The 27,849-nt window shown below is 40.5% G+C and overlaps 2 protein-coding genes across 3 annotated transcripts in view; one reads left to right on the top strand and one right to left on the bottom strand.

Annotated features, from left to right (window-relative positions):
- The window catches only part of LOC129775733 (myogenesis-regulating glycosidase-like), a 30,467-nt gene extending 30,080 nt beyond the window's left edge, over positions 1-387 (top strand). The window contains exons 5-6 of one of the 2 annotated variants that reach the window (XM_055780797.1): positions 58-159; positions 207-387. In XM_055780797.1, the coding sequence (XP_055636772.1) occupies positions 58-159; positions 207-292 (188 nt within the window). In that variant the 3' untranslated portion in view covers positions 293-387. Of the gene's footprint in view, positions 1-57 lie in introns of both variants that reach the window. The other variant, XM_055780796.1, reaches the window with a different exon arrangement.
- LOC129775732 (nucleolar protein 6) lies at positions 350-27,827 on the bottom strand. The gene is made up of 6 exons (XM_055780795.1): positions 27,686-27,827; positions 26,734-27,626; positions 5,747-7,254; positions 913-1,535; positions 563-853; positions 350-509 (listed from the first exon to the last, which is right to left on the bottom strand). The coding sequence occupies exons 1-6, from the start codon at positions 27,704-27,706 to the stop codon at positions 384-386; spliced, it is 3,462 nt and encodes a 1,153-aa protein (XP_055636770.1). The 5' UTR covers positions 27,707-27,827; the 3' UTR covers positions 350-383.
- Between the last annotated feature and the right edge of the window lie 22 nt (positions 27,828-27,849).

A 27,849-nucleotide genomic window follows, 5' to 3' on the forward strand; every position in this document is an offset into this window, starting at 1 on the left:
TCTTTCTATGTAAGCAATGCAAGAGTAAGGCACAATAAGGTTTTTTTCTCCTTCCAGAATATCTCCTCGGTGAGGACATCCTGGTGGCACCGGTTTTAACTGAATTTGCAACGACCCGTGATGTGTACCTGCCAGGGGGCACTTGGCGAGACGGAAATACCAATCATATTTACGAGGGGGGCCAATGGATACGTATGTATCCGGCCCCAATCAATATATTGCCCTATTTCATCAAAAGCACGTTCCAAATGAGGTAAAATATGTTACCAGTCGGGTAGTTAGCATATCCTAGTTGATAGAGTGATTTCTGTATATAATGATCAATAATGAAAAATTGTTAATATTTTTTTCGAAAAAAATAAAAATAAATATTTATTTTGTATCTAAGGTTTCGTTTCTATTCTCCGTACTAATCCTTTGCCGAGTATTTCGAAATCGTGAACAAGCGCCTCCGTGTTCAATTTCAAAATGTTGTCCGCAGCATGTACCCTTCCATTGATGTTCGATGTCTGTGGAAAGTAATTTTCAATTTATTGCGTCATCCAATATGACATTCTATTACCGTAAAAGGCATCCCTTCCATTGTATCCGGTCTCCACAGTACCGCAATCCGGTCCCCGCCACATGGATCATAGAAAAACAATGCGATCTTCCGAAAACAGTCTCTCAACTCCGCAAGGTAAAACAGCACCGGATTGAAACCAGCCGCAGGTTCTTTCGTTTCTGCTTCGAAGAGAACTTCCCTTTTGCGCTGCTTGAGATTTTCCAAACTGGTGATTCCAATCTCTGGGACAATCGTGGTATCCAAGTGTATGATTAAATCGTATCCGGTATAGGATGGTTGATAAAATATCTAGAACAAGAATAGAATAATTATTTGAAAATACGCAGACGTCTTAACGGTAACCTTACATGCACACGATTCCGAATATTCTTCATATTTTCTTCGATCAACGAAATAACATGCCGCGCCAAGAACACAACACGATTGAGCACTTCCTGGCTAGGCGCCCTTCTGGCGAACAATCCATACTTGTCCGCATCGCAAGACGTCACAATGGCCAACGGTGGAAAGCTGTCCCTGTTCTCGACAAACTGCTTCTCCAGCTCTTCCACTCGCTCGTCCGGGATTTCATCATTGAAATTAAGCAGAATCAACTCTCGGTTCCAGTCCGTTTTAGCTAGATAGTGAAGAAACCGGAGGAAGCCCGCTTGCGGCTGGAGCGTCGGAACCCGTCGCAAGTACAACGCCGCCACAATAAGTTCGGTGCATTCGTCGGGCCACAGGAACGAGTCGATTAGTTGCGAGTACAGCCATCGCTTGGCCATGGCTGCGACGGACCCAAAGGAGAAATACTGCTGATGCAGACCGTGTAAGATGCTGGTTAACTTGGGCAGTATCGTTGCCTGCATTTCCAGCTGGATGCTCTGGTCCGAATCGCGATACAAACGCGTTACTTTGTTGCTGGAAATGTACTCCCGCAAGATGCTGATCTCGCGCTGGTGTACAATGCGGAAACGGAAAACATATTTGGCTGCGAAAAAATTGAGGAGCGTTACGGTGCGTTTTAGACAGGTTTAGACTAGTGTTGTATTCTTGTTAAAAATATGATGAAACTAGCTGACGGCAAACTTCGTCCCGTCTAAAATTTATTTTTCGTTATCACATCCACGTTTTCTTATGAGGCGCACGTTCATGGATCCAATCGCAGAACTGTTCATTTATTGATCTTCTTATCTACCCTTTAAAATGACCTTTTACTATAAAATTCCTAGCACTTCAACCAAAACTCGTCATATTATTTTCAGACAAAATTTTCGTTCAAGATTTTTCAACCACTCGCAAATAACATGTTTCTCCGTTACATGGAATAAATGGTTGATACAGAAAATATGATAGATAAATACAGCCTTTTCGAGTTTTGCTCTTATCAACACATTCGGCGATCCTTTTCTATTTATATAGATAGAAGACGATATAGGAGTTCCTTTTTTTTTTTTTTTTTTTTTGCCATTAAAATCCATTTCAACTTTCGAACGAAGATCAAATGGACTAACAACGCTTGTCAATATGTAATTATAGAACATATCCGGATTGAATTTTTCAAATTTTCCCATTTTCCTTCACAATTTTCCGAAAATTTTCAATTGCCATGTTTGGTTGGAATATGTTTGGTTGAAATATGTGTATTATTTTTATGGGGCCCCCCGCCCTCCATTTCAGAGGAAGGAGGGGTGTCATACCATCATGGAAACCTTTCTCGTATCCAAAAACCCTCACATTATCGATCCCTAAAACCCCTATATTCCAAGTATGAATTCATTTGCTTGAGTAGTTCCCAAGTTATTCAGCCCGCCCCCCTCTGTAGAGAGGGGGAGGAGTGTCAACCATCTTAGAAACGTTTCTTGCCTACTAAAACCTCCACATGCCAAATACAATTCTGTTTGCTTGATTAGTTCTTGAGTTATGCAGAGATTAATGCTTCATTGGTATGGCAGCCCCCACTTAGAGAGGGGGAGGAGTGTCTATTAACCATAGAAACGTTTCGTGTCCCATAAAACCTTCACATAGCAAATTTGGCTCCATTTACTTGATTAGTTTTCGAGGTATGCAGAAATATGTGTTTCATTCGTATGGCAGCCCCCTTTAGAGAGGGGGAAGGAGTGTATAACGATCATAGAAATATTTATTGCACCCTAAAACCTCTACATGCCAAATTTGGTTTCGTTCGCTTGATTAGTTCTCGAGTTATGCAGAAATTTGTGTTTCATTTGTATGGCAGCCATGCCCCCCCCCTTTGAGAGCGTGTCTGCTCACCATAGAAACGTTTCTTGCCCCTAATACCTTCACATGCCAAATTTGGCTCCATTTGCTTGATTGGTTTTTGAGTTATTCAAAAGTTTTTTGTTTTATTTGTATGGCAACCCCCTCTTAGAGAGGGGGGGGAGTTTCTATTTAACATAGAAACGTTTCTTGCCCCCTAAATCCTTCATATGCTAAATTTGGCTCCATTTGCTTGATTAGTTTTCGAGTTATGCAGAAATTTGTGTTTCATTTGTATGACAGCCCCGTTTTCGAGTGGAGGGAGGAGTGTCTGCTCACCATAGAATCGTTTCTTGTCCCTCAAAACCTTCAAATGCCCAATTTGGCTCCATTTGCTTAATTGGTTTTCGAGTGCAACATCTACTTGAAATTTTTTTCTAATTTTTTCATTCAGACATAGTGATTTCTAAAACCTAAAAACAAACCATGATCATTTTTTAGACAAACCATGATCAGAGGTGATCAAACCATTATCATAATTTCTCTTTGAGGAGAATCGTTAAAAAACATTTAAAAAAATGACAACGCCTCATGATAGTATTAACAACTAGAGACTTGGGGTTTTTCAACAAACCCAAACTCGTATTGATTATTTGTGATTTTCATGAAGAAAAATCGATTTACATTTACTAGTTGCGTGAAAACACAACCAAGATCATTTACCCTACTGTGTTCGACTAGTCAAGCCATTTCATTCGATACTCATATTGATGGGGTTTTAAAAAAATATTTATGGTGCAATTTGTGGTGGCGGCCATTTTGAATTAGGGTAACCATGAAAAAGCGGGTTTTTTGCCCTAACTTTTATATTTCAAATTCTACATCAAAACTGTTTTCGTACGACTTTTAGAGCTTATCAAGACCAACATTTTGCGGTGCAGAACCTTTCAATATCTTAATCCTACTCAAAGTTATTGATGGTTTTTTTTCTACCCAAAAACTCATGATTTTAACTTTAATTTACTCAAACACAAAGAATAACATAGTTTTGAAAATCACACATCATGTAGAGTGAACTTTTCTCTTTCAAATGCTGCCAATAAACTTTGTTTATGTTTGCCCCAGAATGAATGGCAAGCAATTTAAGAGAGCGTATTTTTTTTTTTGAAGGGATATCATTAACTTTGAGTGAAGTTGAGATATTGACAAGTTCTGCATCGCAAAATGTTTGTATTAGTATGTTCTAAAAGTCTTTCGAAGACAGTTTGTACGTAGAACTTGAAATATAAAAGTTAGAGCAAGAAAAGAGTTTTTTTCATGGTGACCCTGACGCAAATTAGAAAAAAGGCGCTATATCGGTTATTTAAGGAGATAGAAAAAAGCTTTGTTCTACAAAGATGTCTCAAATAACTGGGACTACAACGTTGTCGAACTATGTTTACCTCTATCTATAGAAAAAAGAAAGTTAGATTTCTTATTTCATCGAAAAATTTTGGTCACCCTATTTTTGGCAACATGAAAATAAGCGCTCTATCATATGTAACCACTTTGTCGAAGACAGTTTTTGTCTAGAAAATAACTGTCGAGTTCTAAATGCTAATTTCCACTTAAATGCATCTCCTGGACCATTGTGCAATGTATGCCAACCGTGCCATTTGTACCATCTGTGTCAGCTGTGCCAACTGTGCCATGGTACCATATACCATGGCACAGCTCTGTGCCGTACCAAATGGCACAAAATTTTGTCGTGCCATGGTACGTACCGTGCCAATGGCACACGCATATTACCCTAGAGGAAATAATCAACGACGAGAAATGTTGAAATTCTTACCATAAGAGGACAAAGTTTCATTAAGGCTTCGGTCGCTCGAGTAATACGATTTAACTAAAAATACACGTTCTTGTAAATTGTACATCTTGACACTAAAAACCGTTCGATCAGACTGAACGAGTAGACGAATATTATCGTCCCGAAGTGGGGAATGCAATGTTACCATCGACGGAGCGAAAAAAAAAATTATAAGGAGTTATTCGATTTTTTTTTTTCGTGAGCGTTTAATCTGAAAGACTCTGTACATTTCAAAATTTGAGACGAAATTTATCTGATATTCTATTTTGAGGCTACCATTCAAAACGTGGCAAGTTCGAGGAGAATCTAACAAGAAAAGTTACGAGGAACGCAAGAAACTTATTCATTTTAGGGCTCAAATTGGCTTAATATTTGACAAGCCGAAACCTGGATACGGTACGACCAACGACGGAAACACCGCGCGAAAATTTTGAAAGACGTAGATATTCCTAATGGCGATGACATTGAAAATGAGCAGGAATAATAGATGTAGAATGCAAAAAAAAAGCTTCTAATATGTGTTTGGAGCAAGCTGCAGTTTTGTTTATGAATAAAAAAAGATGAAAATACCATAGTTTTTTTTTTGTTTTTGAAAGAAACCCGAGTAAATCATATGAAGTACGATCAATACATAATTTTATTTTTATAATCCGTTGATTATGAGACACTTTTGCCAATGATACAATAAATGTGTAACTAAAGCCAGCTATGTATACCTTTGTGTAGCACTTTTTACTTTAGATAAACAAAGATTTTTTACATGAGATTATTCAATTGACATAAGACACTTATGCAAACAGTTATCCTGCTCTTTGAAAACAACTAGTTCAACATAATTTGAACCAGTAGTTACTCTAATAATGATTGAGACAATTATGCGAAAATTCGAATGATATCAGATCTGATATTTATGAATAAATTGTCCCATCACACCAAAGTGTTAAAATGGCTAAATTCTGCTGTTATGATTTTTGTCCCCCATTCCTATGCATTCAGCGCATTGTGCGGCACGGCCCCGGCCTGTGCCAAACCGCACGCACTCTAGCAGCAGAGTTTCAACTGGATGTTGATTCAAATAATTCAGTTGAAGTTGGAATCTGTACTCGCACTTCGAATATCAACAGTATACTCACCATACAAAACATCCAGATAGTCTGCGCAGGCCTGTGGCACGAGTTCCGCCGTGCTACCGGCATACGCCTTGATTGCGTCGGCTATCTTCAGGTACAAGGCAGCCTTCAACATCCGGATCGGTTCCAGCTGATCTGGCCACTTACCACTGGCTTCCAGCTGAATCGTTGCATTCACCACGTGGGAAGCTAAGAACAATAGCTGATCGTTGACGAGCAACGCCTTGGCAGTAGCACTGGGAGGATCGGGATCCGAGTAGCGAAACAGGGCATCCGTACCCATCAATGCATTTATGGTCAACGGTAGATCATCCAGATTTTTCAGCACTTTGCTCAACTCATCGAACGCACGGATACAAGCCAGAGCACGTTCCTCTACCGTTTCGTGCAATTCCTTCAATTCTCTGTCCAGCGGTTTGATGGAAACCTCAAACTGCTGAGCCAAGTATGTAACCATTGTTTCGGGAATATCATAATGGGCGTTTAGTAGGAAGAGAACGATTTTCCTGCAAATCAAACGTCTCTCTCCGATAGGATCGGTGCTGGTTCCCCAACTGCATGATTCCGTGATCGAACCGTCCTTAAAGCGTCGCAACTCGGACTTGCCACGCCAGAAGTCGCGAAATTCGTCCGAGGCGGCTTTATCGATCGCTTCCGGACCCTTACCCACCGTCGCGAACGCCTCTTGCGGATTCAAAAGAATGCCGAAAGTCACCGTCAATTTGGCAGATTCTTTAATTTGGACCGGCACTATGAACGACGCTCTTGGGCCAAGTCCCCTCCGAAGTAGCTTTTGAACCATTTTCCGAAAATGACTGTACGGATCATTGAAGTAGTTCAGCGTATCCTCATCGGTGCCGAACGTCTCGACTACGGATGGAATGAGGCCCGGTTTTTCAAAACTAAGTATGTGATCATACTGAGTGTACACAGGGTAATTATTGAGGAACAGGGGAACGAAACTGTTGAGCTTGTTGTTGTCCAGCAACTGAATGGCCACAGCGGCTTCTTGTTTTATCAAACGATACAACTCGCCGGATAGATGAGCGCAAATATTATACATGCCCGAGCTGTCGAGAAAAACGACTTCATGGAATTTTAGATACATCGATAAGGAGTCGGTGGCACTGGGTTCGAGGGTGATACCCGTCGTATCCCATGTACTATTGATTAGTTGATTCCAGAATAATCGAATAATTTGATAACTGCTCATGGTTGTGTAAATTTTTTTGTTCTGCAGCAGATATGCGACGTAAAATGTTACCAGTGCTCCGTCGAAACCATGAAGGCCAACATCATAGTTCCGCTGCCGAAACCATACCTTAAGTAATATAATCGCTTGGCGAATATGATCCGATTTGATGGTATTTTCCAGGATTTCTTGATTTTTCAGAAGACGCACGTCATACATTATAGAGGCGTTATAGTGAGGAGTTGGGCACAGATCGCCTTCGGCTGGTGTTTCTTTCCCAATTAAAGCTGGACGAACATTGTTCTTTTCTGGAACGAAACTAGGAAGAAAAGTTTTTTAAGTCATCGTATCGAATCAGGAGGAAACATCGATAGTGGTTTACTAGTAACATCGAATCAATCGTAACGGTGAATGTTCCAATTGATAACACTTCAATACGTGAAAAATCGGGGAGTGTTTATAAACGTTGATATGTAAGATAGATCGATAGTGGTCCATATAATAGCAATGCTGCTGCAACGATTTTATACGGTGGTGCTGATTTCTTTGTGCGTTTGGGTAGATGTCGGGTACTGTAAGGACGATGATTGTTATGGTTGTACAACACGCGTGAATGTGGGATCGCCTCCTGTAGATTGCGTTCGCATCCGCAGCGTAGCTCTTCGACGACTTGTTTTTGGAACAGGATATTTCCATAACCAGGACTATTATCGCTTTCTCGGAATCTGGAAATACTTCCGTACGCCTCACTATTCGGCGTTCAGACTCGAAAAAATTCCCGAATTCAACGAGCCACTGTATTATATGAAGATGCTCAATCCGCGGGAGTATGTCTTCGGAGCAACAATGAATACGGCTACACACATAGATCGGGTTCCAGTGTTTGCCTATCATCACCAGCTTAATACAACCCGGCCAGACGACGGAGTATGGGGATTCGAAAAATCAAGGGATCGTAAGGGAGGATGGCACATCAAGAATATCTACTACAACCAATATCTTATAGCATCGGAAAAGAACTCAGAGGCCCCATCGGGTGCCACCAGTTTCTTCACCTTGAAACTTGATCGGCGATATCAGGAAATATTGACATTGGAGCATACATTTTATATAGAGGGTTGTTAAAACCGATTAATATAAAATGTCACATAGCGACAGCTATTTATATTTCCCAGAACACATAACATAAATGTGAAACTAAAATAGGCAATTCAATGTTCAAATATATGTTCAATTGGAATATATTCACATAAGACGTACAACTCCGCTCCCGGCCTTTTCTTTTTTCGAAACTCGAGGCTTTATTGTACAGAAGTATTTACTTCCACCACTTTTCCCATTTTTTAGCAACGAACGAATCACTCGTTGAAAAACCGGATCACTTTTTGATGCAAAAGTCAGACTGGAACAAATTACATTCAGTAAGAGCAAAGTCTGGATAATACGACATTTTCAACTCTCGACCACTATTCGCGTTGACGGCATTGAGCTTCGTTTTACGAGTTCGGGGAGCATTATTTAATTGTTTTCAGGCGAAATGAACACGCTTTTCAAATAAAAATTAAGAATGAAAATCAACTTCTCCGTATCAAAAAAAGATTCTTACTAAATGAAAAACACTTCTTGCGGACGGTGAAAAAAACTTATACGAAAATTGCGTATAAAGACTGTTGGCTTCGCCAACAGGAGTGCAGTTTCCGAAAAACAAATCACCACTATTTTTGCTGGGTATATTAAAATTTCCTATAATTAAATTTTAATTAGTTACATATGATTGTTTCTGGTCTAGTTAGTAAGTCTTACGTTTTAGTGACTCCTGTTGCCTGTTCTATCAGGAAGCCTCCTCAGGTGTATTCAATACGCCTTTTAACTAGCCTATTTATTTTAAGTATAATGTTAGAAATAAGTTAAGGTTTAATTTAAGTAAACTTAAGTGCTTACCCTTTATAGTAGATAAATCACTTAGCAGTAGAATCATTTAACTGAGGCTAGGTGTATGCTTGGTGCTAATCTATGAATGAATTAATTTTTAACTCGAATTCAAAATCAAATAATTTTGTTTCTTTTACCTGATCTAGAATTTCAAATAATTTAATTTTCATTGAAAATCTTCGCACTTCGCAATTGCTACTCTCTTTTCTAACTATCTCGATTTTCTTTTCAACAATGCCTACTAGATTTTTCCTTCTAACAATGGTTGCTATAGTTTCCTTTTTTCCCCTATTTCCATCCATTGAACTCAAAACTCTGAACAAGATTCGAAGAGGCAATTGGATGTTAAGGTGCGCTCAGCCTGAGAGGCGTAACACTCCCCCCCGTAAGCGGACCGCATGATCCGATCGGTCCACCTTACTCGACTCCGCGACGGACATCCAATACCGCCAGCTTCACCACCGGTCTTTCATAAACACCGCTGCTAGTCTGTACCGTCGCTTTACGCGTCTGGCCACCACTGGACACCACACCGATAACTTTTCCTTTTGGCCAACAGTTCCTCGGGTTGTCGACGTCGACGATGAGCACGATATCTCCAACTTCTAATGGCTTTACCTTTTCGTACCACTTCGTGCGCCGGGATATTTCAGGGAGGTAGTCTTTGATCCAGCGCTTCCAGAAAAGATTGGCCAACCACTGAGATGTTGGCCATTCCCGCCGTAGATTCGCTTTGACGTCATCAATCAGGGTTAGCGGTTTAGATCCATCCGATGACCCCAAAATAAAATGGTTTGGTGTCAATGCTGCAGCTGCTTCGTCTTCGATGGGAACATGCGTTAGTGGCCTCGAATTGAGTATACCCTCTATCTCCGTCAACGCATTCCGCAACTCCTCGTCAGTAGGGTGCTTCACTGCAAGGACTTCCATCAGATTGCGCTTTACCGACCGTATTAGGCGCTCCCAGATTCCACCCATGTGGGGCGAAGCAGGTGGGTTGAAGTGCCAGGACGTAATTGGTGTCACGAACTCTCGCATCAACTGGTGTCGGTCAACTTCGCGCAAGGCTTCTCGAAGCACCTTACTAGCGCCTACAAAGTTAGTGCCACAGTCGCTGTAGAAACTGACTGGCGTTCCCCTCCGTACAATGAAGTTTTTAATGGCCATTATACAAGAGTTAGTCGTTAGAGTGCTAGCTACTTCAATATAGACCCCTCTGGTTGTCAAGCAGGTCAGTAAAACTCCCCATCACTTCTCGATCCTCCGACCCACAGATACTTCAATTGGTCCAAAATAATCAATCCCCACGTGAGCAAAAGGTCTAGTGTACGCTGCCAACCTAGCTTCTGGGAGATCTGCCATTTCCGGAGGCTGAGGAAGTACATCGCGGTTCTTGCACCATTGGCAATTTTTTCGGATTTTTGCAAGGGCCGGTCTAAGACGGAAGATGCGGTATTTTTGACGGACTTCATTCACAACAATCTCGTGATTGCGGTGCAGGTACCTTTCATGATAATAGCGGAGAAGCAGCGACGTTATCGGATGGTTTGGTGGTAGAATTGTTGGATTTCTTGCATCGGCGTGTAAGTATGTGCAAGTTCCCGTTCTCCCTCTCATTTTCAGGACACCGAATTCATCTACAAATGGGCTCAGCTTGTATAAAGGACTGCTTTTTTGAAGGTGTTTGTACGTTCCGTTACTATCACATGTTTTTAAAACAGTGATTTCGTTCTGGTAGACCTCCCGTTGAGCTTGCTTGAAGTGATACTGTTCGGCTCGACGCAGCTCTTCGCTTGCAATTGGCCCTGACGTTGTTGATTCTCCGCTGATTCGATGGCGGAGGTTTGAAAAGAACCGGAATACCCAGGCTGTCACCGCTATCATTGTACGCCAACTCGAAAACCTCCCAACGTCGATCACTGATGCCGGTGCTAGACAGTGAACTAATATTCTCGGTCGTAGCTCCTCCTCGGTAGAGACAGTTTTGATGGGAAGGACCGGCCATTCTGCTTCACACTTTTTCAGGAACGCGGGGCCCATATACCACCTAATTTCTGATGTCAAATCCGGTCGGGTTTTCCATCTAGTTCCATCGTCAGCCACATTGGAACCAGTAGGCACCCATCTCCAGTCTTGCAGATCTGTTGATTCCAGGATTTCGCCAACTCTCGACGCGACAAACACACTGTATCGTCTGTGGTCGGAGCGCAACCAGCAGAGGACGTTCCGCGAGTCCGTCCAGAAAACGTGCTTCGAGATTTTGCAGTTCAGGTTCTTTTTTATACTGGAAGCTAGCCTGCACCCTATTACTGCAGCCTGGAGCTCCAATCTTGGGATGGACGTATACTTGATTGGTGCCACACGGGTTTTAGCTCCCACAAGCGTGCATTCCACATCACCGTTCCTGACAAAGCGTAGATATACCGTAGCTGCCATTGCTGTTTCACTGGAGTCAACAAACGTGTGCATTTCTACGATGGTTTCTTCGTCCACAGTTGTATTCCGCTGGTAACATCGTGAGATTTGCAGTTTCTCTAATTCCGGAAGCAACTTCAGCCAAACTTGCCAATTCTCGAACTGTGCCTGGGGAATTGATTCGTCCCATCCTACATCAGCCCTCCACACTTCTTGTAGAAGAATCTTCAACAAAACCATAAAATGTTCGATAAGCCCTAGAGGATCGTAAATGGTCATCAACGTCTTCAGTATCTCACGTTTCGTCGGACGCCGGGTTCCTTCTAAAAGATCACTATTAAATCGGGACCAACAGATTTTATACTTGAAGGTGTCGGCTTGGGTATCCCACCACATACCGAGAATCTTTTGACTCGCCAGCTCCGAGGTTAAATCCAAATTTTTCTCAGTTACCGTTATGCCGTTGATTTTGGCCAACACTTCCGGTGAGTTAGACACCCAGTTGCGGATTTCAAATCCACCCTGCTCGTGAATGAATCGCACTGTTGTAGCCAACTCGATAGCTTTTTCCACCGTCTGCGTACTCAGCACCATATCATCCACATAATGTTTGTACTTGATAATCGCCACCGCCTCTGGGTGCACATTTTGAAACCGCTCCGCATTCCGATTCTTCACGAACTGGGCAGCGCTTGGCGAACAGCAGGCACCAAATGTCATTACTTGCATTACGTAGATGCTCGGCTCACATTGCTCGGGATCATCACGCCAGAGAAACCGTTGACAGTGTTGGTCTTCAGGAAGAATCCTCACCTGGTGGAACATTTCCCGGATATCTGCGCAAATACCGATTCTATGTTCTCGAAACTGGTACAGAATTCCAACCAATGACGACAACTGGTCCGGGCCGGTGAGCAACGCTGAATTCAAGGAAACTCCGTGAACTGCGGCTGCAGCGTCCCATACAATCCTTATCTTTCCTGGTTTGTTGGGATTGCTGACAGGAAAGATAGGAAGATACCACACACGCTCGTGATTTTCGGCGAGCTCTTCCGGTGATAACTTCCGAATGTAATCCTTCGTTCGGTAGTCTGCCATTTTTTCGTGTAGGACCTTCGCCAGTTCCTTATCTCTATCCATGCGATTTTCCAAGCATTTAAAACGCCGATCTGCTATTGATCTGTTATTCGGTAGACGGATACCATCTGATCGCCACAGTAATCCGGTTTCGAACCGTTCGCCGTTGTAGCGAGTACGGGATTCCAGAAGCGCCACAGCTTGCTCATCTTCTCTGGATAACAATGTGCGTTCTTGCTTGATGATTCCTGCACTGTCCAGTGAGAAATAATTTTTCACTATTTGATGGAGTTTCGTATCATCCGACTCACTGCAAGTGCAGATATGGTAGGTGTGACTAGTATTCATGGAATCCACCGTTGATTGAACACCATAAACGACCCAGCCAAGGTTAGTCTTCACCGCGATAGGTTCACTCATTTTACCTTCACGGCTTTTGCGTACCAGCATTATGTTGGCGTGCTTGAGGCCGATCAAGATTCGGGGACGGACTTCTGAGTAAGAATCGATAGGAAGATTTCGTAAATAGCTAAACTCGCGTTCGAGATAGTTCATGTCCAGCGACTGACAAGGTAACTGAAGCTCTTCAACCGTTCTGACGTCTTGAAGCCGATATCGTTTGCCTTCGTGACCGGAGATCTCAATATTTACGCTGTGCGAGTTCGACTCGAAACGATGTGTACCTCCGGTCCATTTGAGACAAAGTGGGCGCAGTACTCCAGAAAGCTGCAACTCTTTAACTAATTCCTCGTCAACGAGAGTCAGCTCCGATCCATCATCAAGGAAGGCGAAGCATTTCACCTGCTTGTTATTTCCATAGAGCGTAACGGGCACATAGCGGAAAGTACATGGACCACTGCCGGATAGATGAGTATTAATGTTGCGCTCCTCGTTTTGCATTCGACGTGAAGTGTCATTTCCGGATTCCCCAACAGTAACCGTATCGTTGAGATCCTTGTGTAACAACGCATGGTGTCTAAAGGTACATCCATTTTTCCACACGCACCATCACAGCCTCCTTTATGGCGTCGTAAGCACCTACGACATAGATGGAATTCCCGGATGGTCGCCCATTTTGCCTCATACGATAACTCCTGGAATCGTTTACATTTCCCGACGTTCGTACAACCACCTTTGCACACCAAACAACTTTTGTTTTTATCTGCTGCTGCGCTCGTTGAGGAATCAGCCTTCGCTACAGGTTTCTGAGGGATTTTCTGTGACTCCTCTTTACCAACCTCTTCTGAATGGGTATTCACGTACTTCTGTTTTCCTACTCGAAACTGTGGTTCGAAAACAACGTTTACGTCCTCTGCCAGACCATATATCCAACGGCTGAATGTAGAAAGCTTCACCTTTGATTTGTTCTTCCGGTACTTCGCCCAATCAAGCCTGATGTGAGGTGGTAATTTGTTCACTAATTCCTTCAGCAGAGTTACGTCAGAGCTATACTCCATTTTTCCGCAAGCTTCTATGGTTGCACTCAAGTTCTGCACCTCAAGAGCAAAATCAACGATCTTATTTATTGCTTCTCCTTTGATAGCCGGCAACGACAGGATCTTGTCCTTAAGGTACTCGATGATTGTCTCCGGTCTTCCAAACCGCAACTTTAAGGCATTCATTGCTTTTCCCACCGTTGCCGGGCGCATGAGAAAACTGCGAACTGCATAAAACGCTTCCCCCTTCAAGCAATTTCTTAAGCGGATCATATTCTCGGCTTCGGTGTACCCACACATTTCTGTGGTATCTTCGTAGGTTGAGACGAACATTGGCCATTCTTCGGGATTGCCGCTAAACTTGGGCAATTCACGTGGAACGACCTGACGCGCTGCTAACTCATCTTTAGTGAGTCGTTTGTATCTTTGTAAATGACTCTTAGATCCCGCTCCTGACGTTCTACTAGCTGCATCCTTCATCGTCGATTGCCTTCCGGGTTTGAATGATTCTATGCCATGGTTCTCTTCCAACACTTCTTCATCTCCCATTTCTGACTCATCTCCAGATACTTCGTTGCTCTCGTTGTCGACAGAAACGTCCTCTTCACTGTTGCTGGCGTCATCCTCAAACTTATCCTCTCCATCGTGCTCTGAATCGTGTTTTTCTTTTACGAATTTTCTGTCGTTGTCCTTCAGCCAACCTTCCACTTTACCGTGAGGGTTTGGTGTATCGTCCACAGATTCACCATCATCTTCCAGGTCAGCCAACTCCTTGAGGACTTCGAACTTCTTATTTACTAGCTCGCGCTTACGTTTCATTTCTTCTGCCATCAGCGTTTCTTCTGCTTCAATCTGCTTCAAGCGAACCTCCAAACGTGCTTTGGCAGATTTAAAGGAAGACGCAGAAACAATCGATTTAGCCTTCTGCGCCGTGTCATTAGTTTTATCCACAGACATTCCACCTCTTCCGCATGCTTCTGTATCAGCAGATTCCTTAGCATGACCATTATCGGTTGACTTTTTAACAACCTTCGATGTCGTCTTCTTCCCGCCACCTTTCACTATCGCAACAAGTAACGTCTTCTTCCGGTCCTTGGCGTTCGATGTCTTCAGCGATGATGAGATCTTCTTGGACTTCAGTTTACCTTTCCGGTATGCTCCCGCGATTTCACATTTCGAGCAGTTCCAACTTCGGTCCGCAATGTCTTCATCCACACCTACACATGAATAATGAGCCCATCCATCACACTTGTCGCATTGGACCATGCTACTAGTGTCCGGTTTCTCACATTCCAAACATGAACATGGCACCTTCGACGTACTTTGTTGTACAACGGTAGATTTAGATGTACCCGCGGGCGGATCTACCATGTTATGGAGACTTGAAACTTCCGGGGTTGAGCCAATAAGGTTTTGATGATCTGCGGTAGCTTGTTTACCGGTTCCGTCTGGAGCGTTTGTGGTCCGATCCAACATCGTTATGTATAAAACGAAATTTTAAAATGTTGGCTTCGCCAACAGGAGTGCAGTTTCCGAAAAACAAATCACCACTATTTTTGCTGGGTATATTAAAATTTCCTATAATTAAATTTCAATTAGTTACATATGATTGTTTCTGGTCTAGTTAGTAAGTTAGTTAGTGACTCCTGTTGCCTGTTCTATCAGGAAGCCTCCTCAGGTGTATTCAATACGCCTTTTAACTAGCCTATTTATTTTAAGTATAATGTTAGAAATAAGTTAAGGTTTAATTTAAGTAAACTTAAGTGCTTACCCTTTATAGTAGATAAATCACTTAGCAGTAGAATCATTTAACTGAGGCTAGGTGTATGCTTGGTGCTAATCTATGAATGAATTAATTTTTAACTCGAATGCAAAATCAAATAATTTTGTTTCTTTTACCTGATCTAGAATTTCAAATAATTTAATTTTCATTGAAAATCTTCGCACTTCGCAATTGCTACTCTCTTTTCTAACTATCTCGATTTTCTTTTCAACAATGCCTACTAGATTTTTCCTTCTAACAATGGTTGCTATAGTTTCCTTTTTTCCCCTATTTCCATCCATTGAACTCAAAACTCTGAACAAGATTCGAAGAGGCAATTGGATGTTAAGGTGCGCTCAGCCTGAGAGGCGTAACAAAGACATTTTTATATTATAACTAGCTGACCCGGCAAACTTCGTCCCGCCCAAAATTTGTTTTTTTGTTATCAATACCTTCAAACATTCACGTTTTCTTATTAAGCGCATGTTCATGAGTCCAATCGCAGAACTGTCCATTGATTGATCTTCTAATCGACCCCGATCCATTTACCTTTTACTATAAAATTCATAGTACTTCTACCAAAACTCATCATTATAATATGAGATTATTTTCAGACACAATTCTCGTTCAATATTTTTTAACCACTTGCAAATAACATGTTTCTCCGATACATGGAATAAATGTTTGATACAGAAAATATGATAGAACTCTCCCCTCTTCTCCCCTTAGAGAGGGGAGAGAAGTGTCTATCCACCACAGAAACGTTTCGTGTCCCCTAAAATCTTCACATGCCAAATTTGGCTCCATTTGTTTGATTAGTTTTCGAGTTATGCAGAAATTTGTTTTTCATTTGTATGACAGCCCACCCTAAGAAAGGGGGAAGGAGTGTGGAACCACCTTAGGAATGTTTCTTCCCATAAAACCATCACATGTCAAATTTAGTTCCATTTGCTTGATTAGCTCTTGAATTATGCGGAAATTTGTGTTTCATTTGTATGGCAGCCCCTCTAAAAGAGGAGGAGATCAAACCACCATAGAATCATTTATTGCGCCCTAACACCTCCATATGCCAAATTTCGTTTCATTTACTTAATTAGTTCTCGAGTAATACAAAAAATTGTGTTCCATTTGCATGGCAACTGTCATCGCGGATCACAGTAAGAGATAGAGCTAGAAGTAGGTTCATTGAATTTGAAAGTATACGCATTCACTCTACGATTGTTGTGTGAAATGTTCTGTTCATTACCATTCGAGTGAGCTATATGTCAGTTTCAGTTTCACATGTGAAATGACGATAATTGTTTTCAATTGAAAGTTTCATTCGATTTCATTCTTCCAAATTGGATTTTCCTGGGCCTTTTTTTTAAATTGGACATAAAAGAGGCATATTAGTCTTAGGCGTCGTGCACAAATTACGTAACATGAGTAGGGGATGGGGGGGTCGAGGTTGCGTTACTTAATGTGACATAGAGGGGAGAGGGGGGTAGCCGCGATCGTTACATAACAAAATTTCATTTTTATTCCTAAATAAATTCATGAGGCCCTATATGCTGGTGATCCCGTGGCCGAGTGATTAGCGTCCCACACTATCATGCCGGGCGATTTTTCGTGAATGAAATTTCTTCCGACTTGCACTGTGGTCAAGCGTATTTTGGAGCTTGCCACTCCAGAGTACATTCAAGGCGTGTTATTCGGCATAAAAATCTCAACCGAGCACTTTATAAGTAGTGCTCGGTTGAGATTTTTATGCCGAATAACACGCCTTGAATGTACTCTGGAGTGGCAAGCTCCAAAATACGCTTGACCACAGTGCAAGTCGGAAGAAATTTCATTCACGAAAAATGACGCAAGTAATGCTACGTTGAGAAGACAAAAGTTCCACTGGAACGCAATGAGGTACATATAGAGGTGGAGCAGTAGGCGTAGTGTATCTGTATTGGCAAGCAAAATATCGTGTCGTAATTATTTGCATTCAATATGGAATGTATATGGAAGAAACAAAACAATGTTGAAAATACTCACGGTTGCATGATAATTTGACCCAAAATTCTCATGAAATCATTCAACTTTCTTTTTTTTTTAACAGGTGACAATTATATCGTGGCTTATTTCGATTATTCATGTGGTAAAAAGGTCCAGAGAGCAGCGGTATGCTTAGTTCTTTAAAGCAGTAACATTTTTGGGGAAATTTTAATTAATTGGCGATTATTATCTCACAACATACACACCGACACTGAGAGCCTTCGGAACATCATCTTCATAACGGTAAAATAATGAAACTTCGTTTGTTTCTATGAACGAGGGGGAGTGAAAATGGCACATGATAATATCACTTTTATCCGTCTTTTTTGACGTGATTTCACAAATATTCACTCCACACTATCACATTAGCCTCATATTCAGCGGGAGCTGTACAAAAATGTTCGTTTTTTACATGGACGCGGTGGGCAATCAAAGATAAACACAACGACTGACGTCACTATTTGCGAAATAGTTGTAGCAGCGCATGCTATGTCGCTCGAAACTCGACCATCTTCATTACCTTTTTTCCAGGACATTGACTGGAACGTAAGTGCCATCCAAGAAGTGTCTGTTCTCTATTCACTGGATACTTCAACTAGAGCGCTGACTGGCATCGTCTAAATCAACCTATATGCTTGAGCAGCTAGCTTCGATTCTGAGACCGAATAAGTTGTGTTTACTGAGCCAAGATAATAAAGCACGTGTTTTAATGAGTTTAACGGCAGCCAGCACCGATAGATGCATCTCGAACAGGGTTACCATATCTTCATAATAATCTTTATTTTTACAGATTTTTTAGACTTTTTTTAAACCAAGAATCTGTAGATACAGATATTGAATTACTTAAACACATATTCCTGACTCTTATTTAACCCTTTGTCTATACATGCTCGATATTTTTACTTTTCATTTACATAGAATCCTTTTTTGATACTGAGAAGTTAATTTTCATTCTTAAATTATATTTTAAAAGCGTTTGCATTTCCCCTGAAAAACCATGAAATAATGCTCCCCGAACTCGTAAAACGAAGCTCAATACCGTCAACGCGAATAGTGGTCGAGAGTTGAAAACGTCGTATTATCCAGACTTTGCTCTTACTGAATGTAACTTGTTCCAATCTGACTTTTGCATCAAAAAGTGATCAGGTTTTTCAACGAGTGATTCGTTCGTTGCTAAAAAAATGGGAAAAGTGGTGGAAGTAAACACTTCTCTACAATAAAGCCTCGGGGTTCGAAAAAAGAAAAGGCCGGGATTTTTTGTGTTTCATGCAAAATTCACAGATTTTTTAAATAACGTAACGTAACGTAACGAAAAAATATTATTGACCTCAAGCCATTAGGTCAATAATATTTTTTCCCATCTCACCTATTTTATTCATATAGCGTCATAATAAATAAATATATTAGATTTGGCAAAGACCTCTGCATTGCCTCGATATGTATTCCTCCCAGAACGATGGTAGGCCGCCATCAATTTTTTTATATCATCGAGACATTGCCGGAGCCGCGGCTAATCTTAGGTGATTTCAACTCCCATGGAACAGCATGGGGATCACTCTACGATGACAACCGTGCCACTTTGATGCATGATCTGTGCGACAACTTCAAATTGACAGTTTTGAATACTGGGGAAGCACACGTACAGAGCATTGAAGACTGCCAATTATGAGATCACTTGTAATACTAACCCCGAACCAACCGCGAGTAATCGGATAAATATTACTAACATAGTTGTAAGCAAACATTGTCGAAATATTGAACTCCCGGCCCCGTCAGGCTGACGCCATATGAGCCTTTATAAAAATATATATTTTGGAAAAACTTGCGGTGCGATAATTATTTATCAAACATTTATAAATAATCATCATCAAACACGAAGAGAAATTTTTTCATTCAAACAAAAATATCTTTGTATTGAATGGTCCTACAGGAACGTTTTTTTTCCCTGTTGGGTGTGAACCACTGCGTACATTATTTTGAACTATTGTAGCATACCCCTTTTTTATACTTCACTTCAAGCTTGTTTACTACTTTTTAATGAAGGAGTAGACTGAAAGCTATAGCGTGATAGGTGCCAATCAGGAATAATCTGTTTGATAAAATTTATAATCCTGATCGGCGACGCAGACCAAATTTCCTTGGGCTCCAGAATAGCTCTTTCAAGGTGTTGAAGTCTGCGTCTAGTTAGAGCTCCGCAGTTACAGAGCAAATGTTCCGAGGTTTCACTTTCGGCATTACAAAAGCGACATATATCATCTTGTGCTAAACCTATGTTCTTAAAATGGTATTTACTCGGGCAGTGTCCTGTTACAAGACCAGTGAATGTGCTTAAGTCTTTTTGACGTAGGACTACGTCTTTCATTTCTATACCGGGGTGTAAAATCAAAGTTTCGAAAACGAAAGCGTTACGCCGGAGACCGAGATTTTGAGCGTTAATAGCTCCTAAACAACTGAACGAAATTGTATGATAGACACTTCATTCGAAAGATAAAATGTCTACGCGTTCTATAGTTGTTACTTTTTGATCCAAAAACTTGTTTCAATAGTCTTAAAATTGCTTTCAAAACAGGCTGTTGAAATCACCAATCGGTATATAAGCGAGCGCCGCTCGGAAATCCACTCAGTTCTAATTGAACAGCGATTGGAGCATGTTGTCGCTGTTGTGGTGAAGCTCTTCGTTTATCATGAAAGCGCGGATGAACGGTGTCACCAAGAGCTTGTTTGTGCACCCTAGGCCAGAAGGGAATCCATCAGGAGGAGAGTGATGCCACAAACGGTTCCCCGGGAAGACATCGCTACATACACATACACGCGCGGAATTCTTTCCGTTTGGATGCCATTCAGCATCGAGAAAGATCCGGGAAATTATCTGCCAGTTCCTCTGGGAATTTAAAATTACATTCATGTGAAAGAGTTTATTTGCATGTTTTCTATCCATGTAACACTGTGACCAAATACATTTGGTTTTGTGATTTTTCAATCAATCGCAATTAACAGGATATCTTCTGAAGATTATTCTTCCCCATCAGTAGGATATTTCCGTATCCAATATTGTATGCGCCCGCAATCGATTATTGCTCAGTCGCCGAAAGTTCCGAGCTCAGAGAGTTCATTCCCCTCTAGTTTGCCTTTCAAATTGCCATCGTAAACCACGCCTTCTCTCGATTCAATCACGCACAAAAAGCATACTTAAGCGATATTATGGTGGTGAGACGCATTCATTTTTCGTGAGGACATCGACAAGACAACATCGTTGCTGAGGGTGCTGGACGGCGAAGGATCGAGATCTGCCCTGAAACGCAAGCAGTTTGTTTGAAACTGTGAGGGAGCACAGAGAAGCCGATCCTTCAGGAGAAGAGAAGGTGACCATCGAAGCAGCCGCTACACACACACACATACACGCACGGAATTCTTTCCGTTTGGATGCCATTCAGCATCGAGAAAGATCCGGAAAATAATCGGCCAGTTCCTCTGGGAATTTAAAAATACATTCATGTGAAAGAGTTTATTTGAATGTTTTCTATCCATGTAACACTGTGACCAAATATGTTTCAATCAAGTGCTATTAACAGATGGTTATCGAGTTAGCATAAACCACTGGTGGGCTTCCAGTATCGAGGAAAATGTAGAAATATCTAATCGTTGCTGGAAAATAATCTGCCAGTTCCCCTTGGAATTGAAAATAACATTCAAGCGAAAGAGTTTATTTTAATGTTTTCTATCCATAAAATATCCATATAATACATTTGGGTTTGTGATTTGTCAATCAAGTGCAGTTTAGCAGGAAAGTTTCTGAAGATTATTTTTCAGAACAAGGTTTTTCGTATCCTATATTGGATGCATAAAACCTTGTGCCTCCAACGTAACGCTCTCGTTTTCGAAGTCCCCCAAATATTCATTTATTCATTTATTCAGAATGGATTTAGATTCAACTTCAAACAAATGATCCCTAAATCAACGATAGTCCTACGTCACCCTTGCGGTTATACCATAGATATAACCCACTTCCTGTTTTTATTAAGGCACTAGCTGACCCGGCAAACTTCGTCCCGCCCAAAATTTGTTTTTTGTTATCAATACCTTCAAACATTCACGTTTTCTTACTAAGCGCAAGTTCATGAGTCCAATCGCAGAACTGTTCATTGATTGATCTTCTAATCGACCCTGTTGAAATTACTTTTTACTATAAAATTCCTAGTATTTCTACCAAAACTCAAAATTATAATATCAGATTATTTTCAGACACAATTCTCGTTGAAGATTTTTCAACCACTTGCAAATAACATGTTTCAGCAATAAATCGAATTCTGCTGTTATCAACACATTCCGAAAATTTTCAATTGCCATGTTTGGTTGGAATATTTTTGGTTGAAATATATGTAATATTTTTATGGGACCCCTCTACATTCCAGAGGAGGGAGGGGTGTCATACCATCATAGAAACATTTCTCATACCAAAAAACCCTCACATCCCAAATTGTGCTTGATTAGTTCTCGAATTATGCAGAAGTTTGTGTTTGTGTGCTCCCTGTAATTTGTGTTTCATTTGTATCGCAGCACCATCCCCCCCTCCCCTTACAGAGGGAAGTGAGGTGTTAAACCACCATAGAAACATTATTTGTACCCTAAAACCTTCATATGCTCAATTTGGTTCTATTTGCTCGATTAGTTTTCGAGTTATGCAGAAATTTGTGTTTCATTTCTATGACACACCTCCCCACCTAAGAGAGGGGGAGGAGCACCTAACCACCATAGAATCATGTATAGCACCCTAAAACAACCACATGCCAAATTTGGTTCCATTTGCTTGATTAATTCTCGAGTAATGCAGAAATTTGAGTTTCATTTGTATGGCAGCCCCCCCTTAGAGAGGGGGATGGAGAGTCTAACCACCATAGAAACATTTATTGCACCCTAAAACCTCCACATGCCTATTTTGGTTTCAGTTGCTTGATAAATTCCTTAGTAATGTAGAAATTTATGTTTAATTTGTTGACTGTCAGTGAATATGCAGATGTTAGCATGTCTATACTTTCTTTTGAGGCAGACATTTAGACATTCTATTATTGCAGCTATTTCTGCCTGAAAAACTGTTGGCCAGTTCCCCATAGCCACAGAGATTTTTGTTCTGGGACCAGACACTCCAGCACCTGTTCTGATTCCCATTTTCGACCCATCAGTGTAGAACATGATTGAACCATTACGAACGTACAGGAACGTTATTGGCTTTCAAATGAAAGTTGGTAAGGTTAAATGGATTTGCTATTGATTTAACTGGCAAAAAAATGCGTTAGTCTACAAAATCTTAAAAAAAACAGAAAGAAATCAATTGTTAATTTTTTCCCGATATATTTCTCCACTATATCTACACACACCAAGACAAAAATACGTTCGTATAATATTCCTAAACTATTAATTCGCTATAGAATTATGTACATCTCATCTCCATGCGTTGATTTTTTACGATGTACTACATTTTTTTTAATGTAAGTTAAGCATCATGAAAATAAACTATGCGTTATTTAGTTAGTATTCCAGTGTGTTTTAATTTTCCATAGGTTTTATTTCTCCAGTGCTGTATCCAAACGATCTTTCTCAAGACCAAAGTACCAGATTCATCCGATTTCAGAGCTATCAACATCGAGACCTCCTTCAACCGGAGAATCCGCCATTCCCACAATGTTCAGATCCATCAAATGGTCTTCCGATTGGACTGCCTTATGAACTGCTAGTAGAAGGAATTCACGCGCTCGATCTAATATTTAAGCTTTCGGCAGGATATCTCGAAACTTCAATAGCTATGATCAACCCATCGTTGTCGAATAAATTTCCATCGAGTTGCGTGTATAAACCCAATGGATACACCTTTATTCTTTATTCTCAACAAAACCGCGAACTGCTCCATCCTGACATCGTTGGAGCGTCGTCGAATGATTGTGAATGCACTCCATAAAATCTCAACCGTTACTCTCCAGGATCGTAACTCGAATCAACAGCCCTTTCCATCAAAAACAAAAAAAAACGTAAGATTGGATCGATTTTCAGAAGATCGGAAGATGGATCGATTCTTTGTACCCGAAAAAATCGTTATGATCGATCTTTTTCTTTCGACCTTTTCGATCTTAGGGTTTTTTTTTCAATGTCCATCGATTTTAATCTCACCACCTGACAAATTTTATGAACATAATGTCAACATTTGGATTTGAAGGCTATCAAATTAGTGATAGTGAATAGGATTAAGCTATCTTGGGTCGATATTTAGAAGATCGATTTTTTTCTCAACGATTTACGATTTTTCGGATCGATTCTCCCTACTCCAAATAAAATTGCGAAAATCTATCTTCTCTTTGCTATCTTTTCGATCATTTTGACGGTAGAAAATTTTTGGTAAATTTGTTTTCTTATGAACATTGATTCTCACCAAATTCATAAACATGGGATCCTTTTCAAAGTTGTCAAATTAGTGGTCGTAAATTTAGGAGAAGCATATTTGTAAGTTTGGTCATTAAAAAACAAATGGTCACAAGTTATATTTACACCATCATATTCACTAGGCTGACAGTGAAAATTGTGACGAGATGGGATGGTGACATTAGGTCCAGTTGAAACGTTCTTTTCTAGAACTGGGACTACTAGCAAGATTTCGACCAGATACCAGGCGTATGATACGATTGGATTCAACGGGATTATTGTCAGCAGAGTTCTGGATGAACATCAGCTGTTGAATTTCTGATAATAATTTTCAATCAATTTATTTGATTAAATAACTCCATTACGGTTCAAGATGAATGCTCTGGAAAACACATTTTTTCTGGGATTTCAAATTTTTTGTGACTTTCATTCTGAGAATCAAACTGAAATGTCTTTGATGTTTGAATAGAAATGTGAAATGTTTAACTTATATAGAGCAAGTAAATAAATTGGAAAAAAATGCATTCGATTTTTCAAAGATCGATTCTTTGGTACCGACTTAATCAGTGAATCGAACCCTGCGCCGTTTAGAAAATAGATCTTTTTCTAAAGATCGCTCAATCCTAATATGGACCATGCTAAAATTTTGGACGTGGGACTACGTTTTCATTTCTGCTTAACTTTCTGAAATCCACTTGATTATTGGTTCCGAAATGTTTATACCACTTCAACACTTAAAACTCGTTTGTAGAATACTAATCCATGCAACAAACGGCTGTTTTCAGAACCACAATTTTGCAATGTAAAATTAGTAAAATCTACGAATTTCTAAACAATTAAATTCAAAAACATTTTCGAACTATTACAATCTTACCTTAAGCTTTTGTTCGTGCCCTTAGGCACAGATCCCTATACTTTTTCACAGGATAATATCATCAATCCCTGACGCGTAATGTTTATTCAAAAACTTGAAGGATTTTTTTAAGCTTATCGGACCAGACCGCCTCCTTCGCCCCCTTGGGACAGTTATGCCTAGAATATCAACATGGAACAATTGAACTTGATGTTGTTTTTTGAAGTTCAGGGAACAAACAATAAGTTTGTTTGTGTTTTTCTGAAAGATTATGCATAAAAACATCGCATAATGAAGAAGAGAGTGATCTGCAACACCCTTGAAAAATAGAAATCTCATAGTTATTAGGTATTTACTAACAAGGTACTGTTGAACTTTTTTTTTATTTCTTTAAGAATTAGTTCGTTCTTCCAAACAAGAAATGAGAGCATTAGCCCTGCTGAAAGTGTGGCATAACATTCTTGTACTTGAACCGATTCATTTATTGTGAATCTACATTTCATTGGAAAATTCATGGCAGGACAGTCATGCATAGAATATCAACATGGGACAATTAAGCTTGATGTTGTTTTTTCAAAAGCTGTGAACAAACAATAGCTTTTTTGTTTTTTTTTCGGAAGATTATGCATAAAAACATCGTTTTATGAAGAAAAGTGGAAGTTGTCCAAAAATAACATGGGACAACTATGCGTAGAACGGTAGATAAGGCTTGTCAATTAGATAGTAGTGAGTAAAGAAAATATGACCAAGCCGGAGACGGACGTGAACCAGTCTTCATCGACTGTTGTTTCGGTTGAATCAAGAAAGTCTGGTGTTTTTAATTTTGTGAAGCGCGGAGCGGATTGTGTGTGTGCTTGTGTATAAGGCACGCATCACACAAAAAGCGATGTTCTGTAACTGAGTTGTGACACGTTTCAAAATTCGCTCTCATGTTTTTGAGTTTGGTACACTTCGCTTCAAGAGAGAATACGTGTTTGTTATGAACGCACGCTGATGAAAATTAACCTCGAGTGCAGCGCAGTGTATATTTTCTGAAGACTGCCAGCAATCTTGTCGGCGGCTATATTTCCGTGAATTCCGTATTAACCAGGAACCCAAAAGATATTTTTTTCTGAAAAGAATGGGTTTGTAGATTGGTTAAGCTTATATGGGGTTGGTTCCGCACATGTAACGTTTACGAACTTTAAAGTTTAAAGCCTCCAGAAAATAAAGAAAGATAAAAAGAATGTAACATTGCATCGGGAAAGAAGTATGAATTATTTGACTCAGTGACTGACAGTGACAGTGATTTTTCGTTTCTAGATAGCGATCAGCCAAAGCCATATGCTGAGGCTGAGACTTAATATGAAAGGAGCCGATCTGGCGTGGAGGTAACATCCATACTTCTCACGCTCAAGATCACGAGTTCAATTCTCACTCCCGACATTCTTCCAAAATGGAAGGTAAAAGTGACGAACCAGCCAGAAGCGTTGAAAGTCACTATAATACAGAAAAAAAAAAAAAAACTTAATATGAAAAATACAACGATAAAATTACAACAAAATCACATATTAGAGTCAACAAAAAATTCTACTAAAAAGTTAATTGAAAAATTCCGTTCCTTCCTAGGTTTATGTCGAAAGTGACAATTGAATCGAAAACGAATTGAAAGCAATAAATTTGTAGCCCTTCGTTTACAATGCGGTCGTGTCCTTGACATTACCCTCCTATTTTTTGAATTTTTGACTGTAAATGTTATGCGCATTATTCATATTTAATTTAGCTTCTTCTAGCTTCCCAGTTCCCTTTTCTCGATAAATTCCTAAATCTAGTTATGCAATAATTGTCTTTCAATGTCCTCCCTCTGCTTACAGGTAGCACATTATTCATAGGTTGTGTAGCGTAACTTACCGGTTCGGGGAAAACTTCTCGGCTGGAACAGCATGGATAACAAATTTCACTCGCTTGGCAAACTTCTCCTCTTTCGGAATAAGCTCCAGCACTGGTGTAAGAGGATTTCCCTTCAACGGCTTGAAAGTCATTTTTTCAGCAAGTGCGTACTTCGTCTGACTCATCAATCCTTCAGCCAAATGGCAAAGAAAATGTGCTCTCTTAAAATTATACCTCAAATTGAGGTAGTCCTCCTTCCGTAAGCACCCATCGGGTATTTCCAGCACTAAATCGACCGCGAGAGGCTTTCCAATGGATGTACCCAGACGAGATGAACCGATCTGGTGCACAATTCTCTGCTGCACAAATTTGAAGTTTTCTTTGGCCAGAAACTCAGCGTCGTTGGGAAAGGTAAGGGGGAATGTGATCCCCTGGTAATTTCCATCAGTCAACGATCTCTTGCTCTCACCATCTTTCATGGTTCGCAGGAAATTGCGGAAGTCGCCCAACCAACGATCAACGAAATTGGTCACTTTCGTTTTCACCTTCATCTCGTTCAACATCTCTTCAACTTGAAGCCGAAACAAATTTGAATGATAATAATTTTCCGTTTCTTTCAGCCGATTTATCTCCTCTACAGTGGGGGGTTTATAAAGCTGCTTCAATGTCTTCAGTTTGCGCTGATGAGCCTCATCATGAGCAACGATTTTTCTCTTGGAGCCTCCCATTTTTGTTCTATCCGCCGATACGTTAGGCGGAGGTGCCCTGACGAAGCGTCCACCACTTTCATTTCCACTGTCTCTTCCTTGTTTCATGGAATCGCAATCCGAGTCATCATCAGTTCCATTCTCGATCATAGAATCGTAGCCATGCTTTTCTTCATGCACTTTTCCGGGTTTCTTCTGCTGACGTATCTACAAAAAAACAACACATATAGAGTGATTTGTTGTACTTTTGTAGAAGAAAAAAATACTTTTGTAGAAAACTTTTCCATTCTTCACTTCTATTTTATACGGTCTAGAGCCGATAAACGCCGTTTCCGTCTAAACGAGTCTATAATCAAAACAGGTCTGTTATCAACTAGCACATTGTTTACTATTAGCGGAGGGTTAGATCCAACGTATTGACAGCTACCAC

This window comes from Toxorhynchites rutilus, chromosome 3 (assembly GCF_029784135.1).
Source record: "Toxorhynchites rutilus septentrionalis strain SRP chromosome 3, ASM2978413v1, whole genome shotgun sequence".
NCBI lineage: Eukaryota > Metazoa > Arthropoda > Insecta > Diptera > Culicidae > Toxorhynchites > Toxorhynchites rutilus.

Excerpts from the sequence above, each read along its gene's own strand:
- LOC129775732 (XM_055780795.1), bottom strand. The coding sequence starts at position 27,706 with ATGGAAAAGTTTTCTACAAAA. Across the intron at positions 1,536-5,746 it reads CTATCTGGATGTTTTGTATG|CCAAATATGTTTTCCGTTTC; the intron begins GTGAGTATACTG and ends ATTTTTTCGCAG. Across the intron at positions 510-562 it reads TGGAAGGGATGCCTTTTACG|ACATCGAACATCAATGGAAG; the intron begins GTAATAGAATGT and ends TACTTTCCACAG.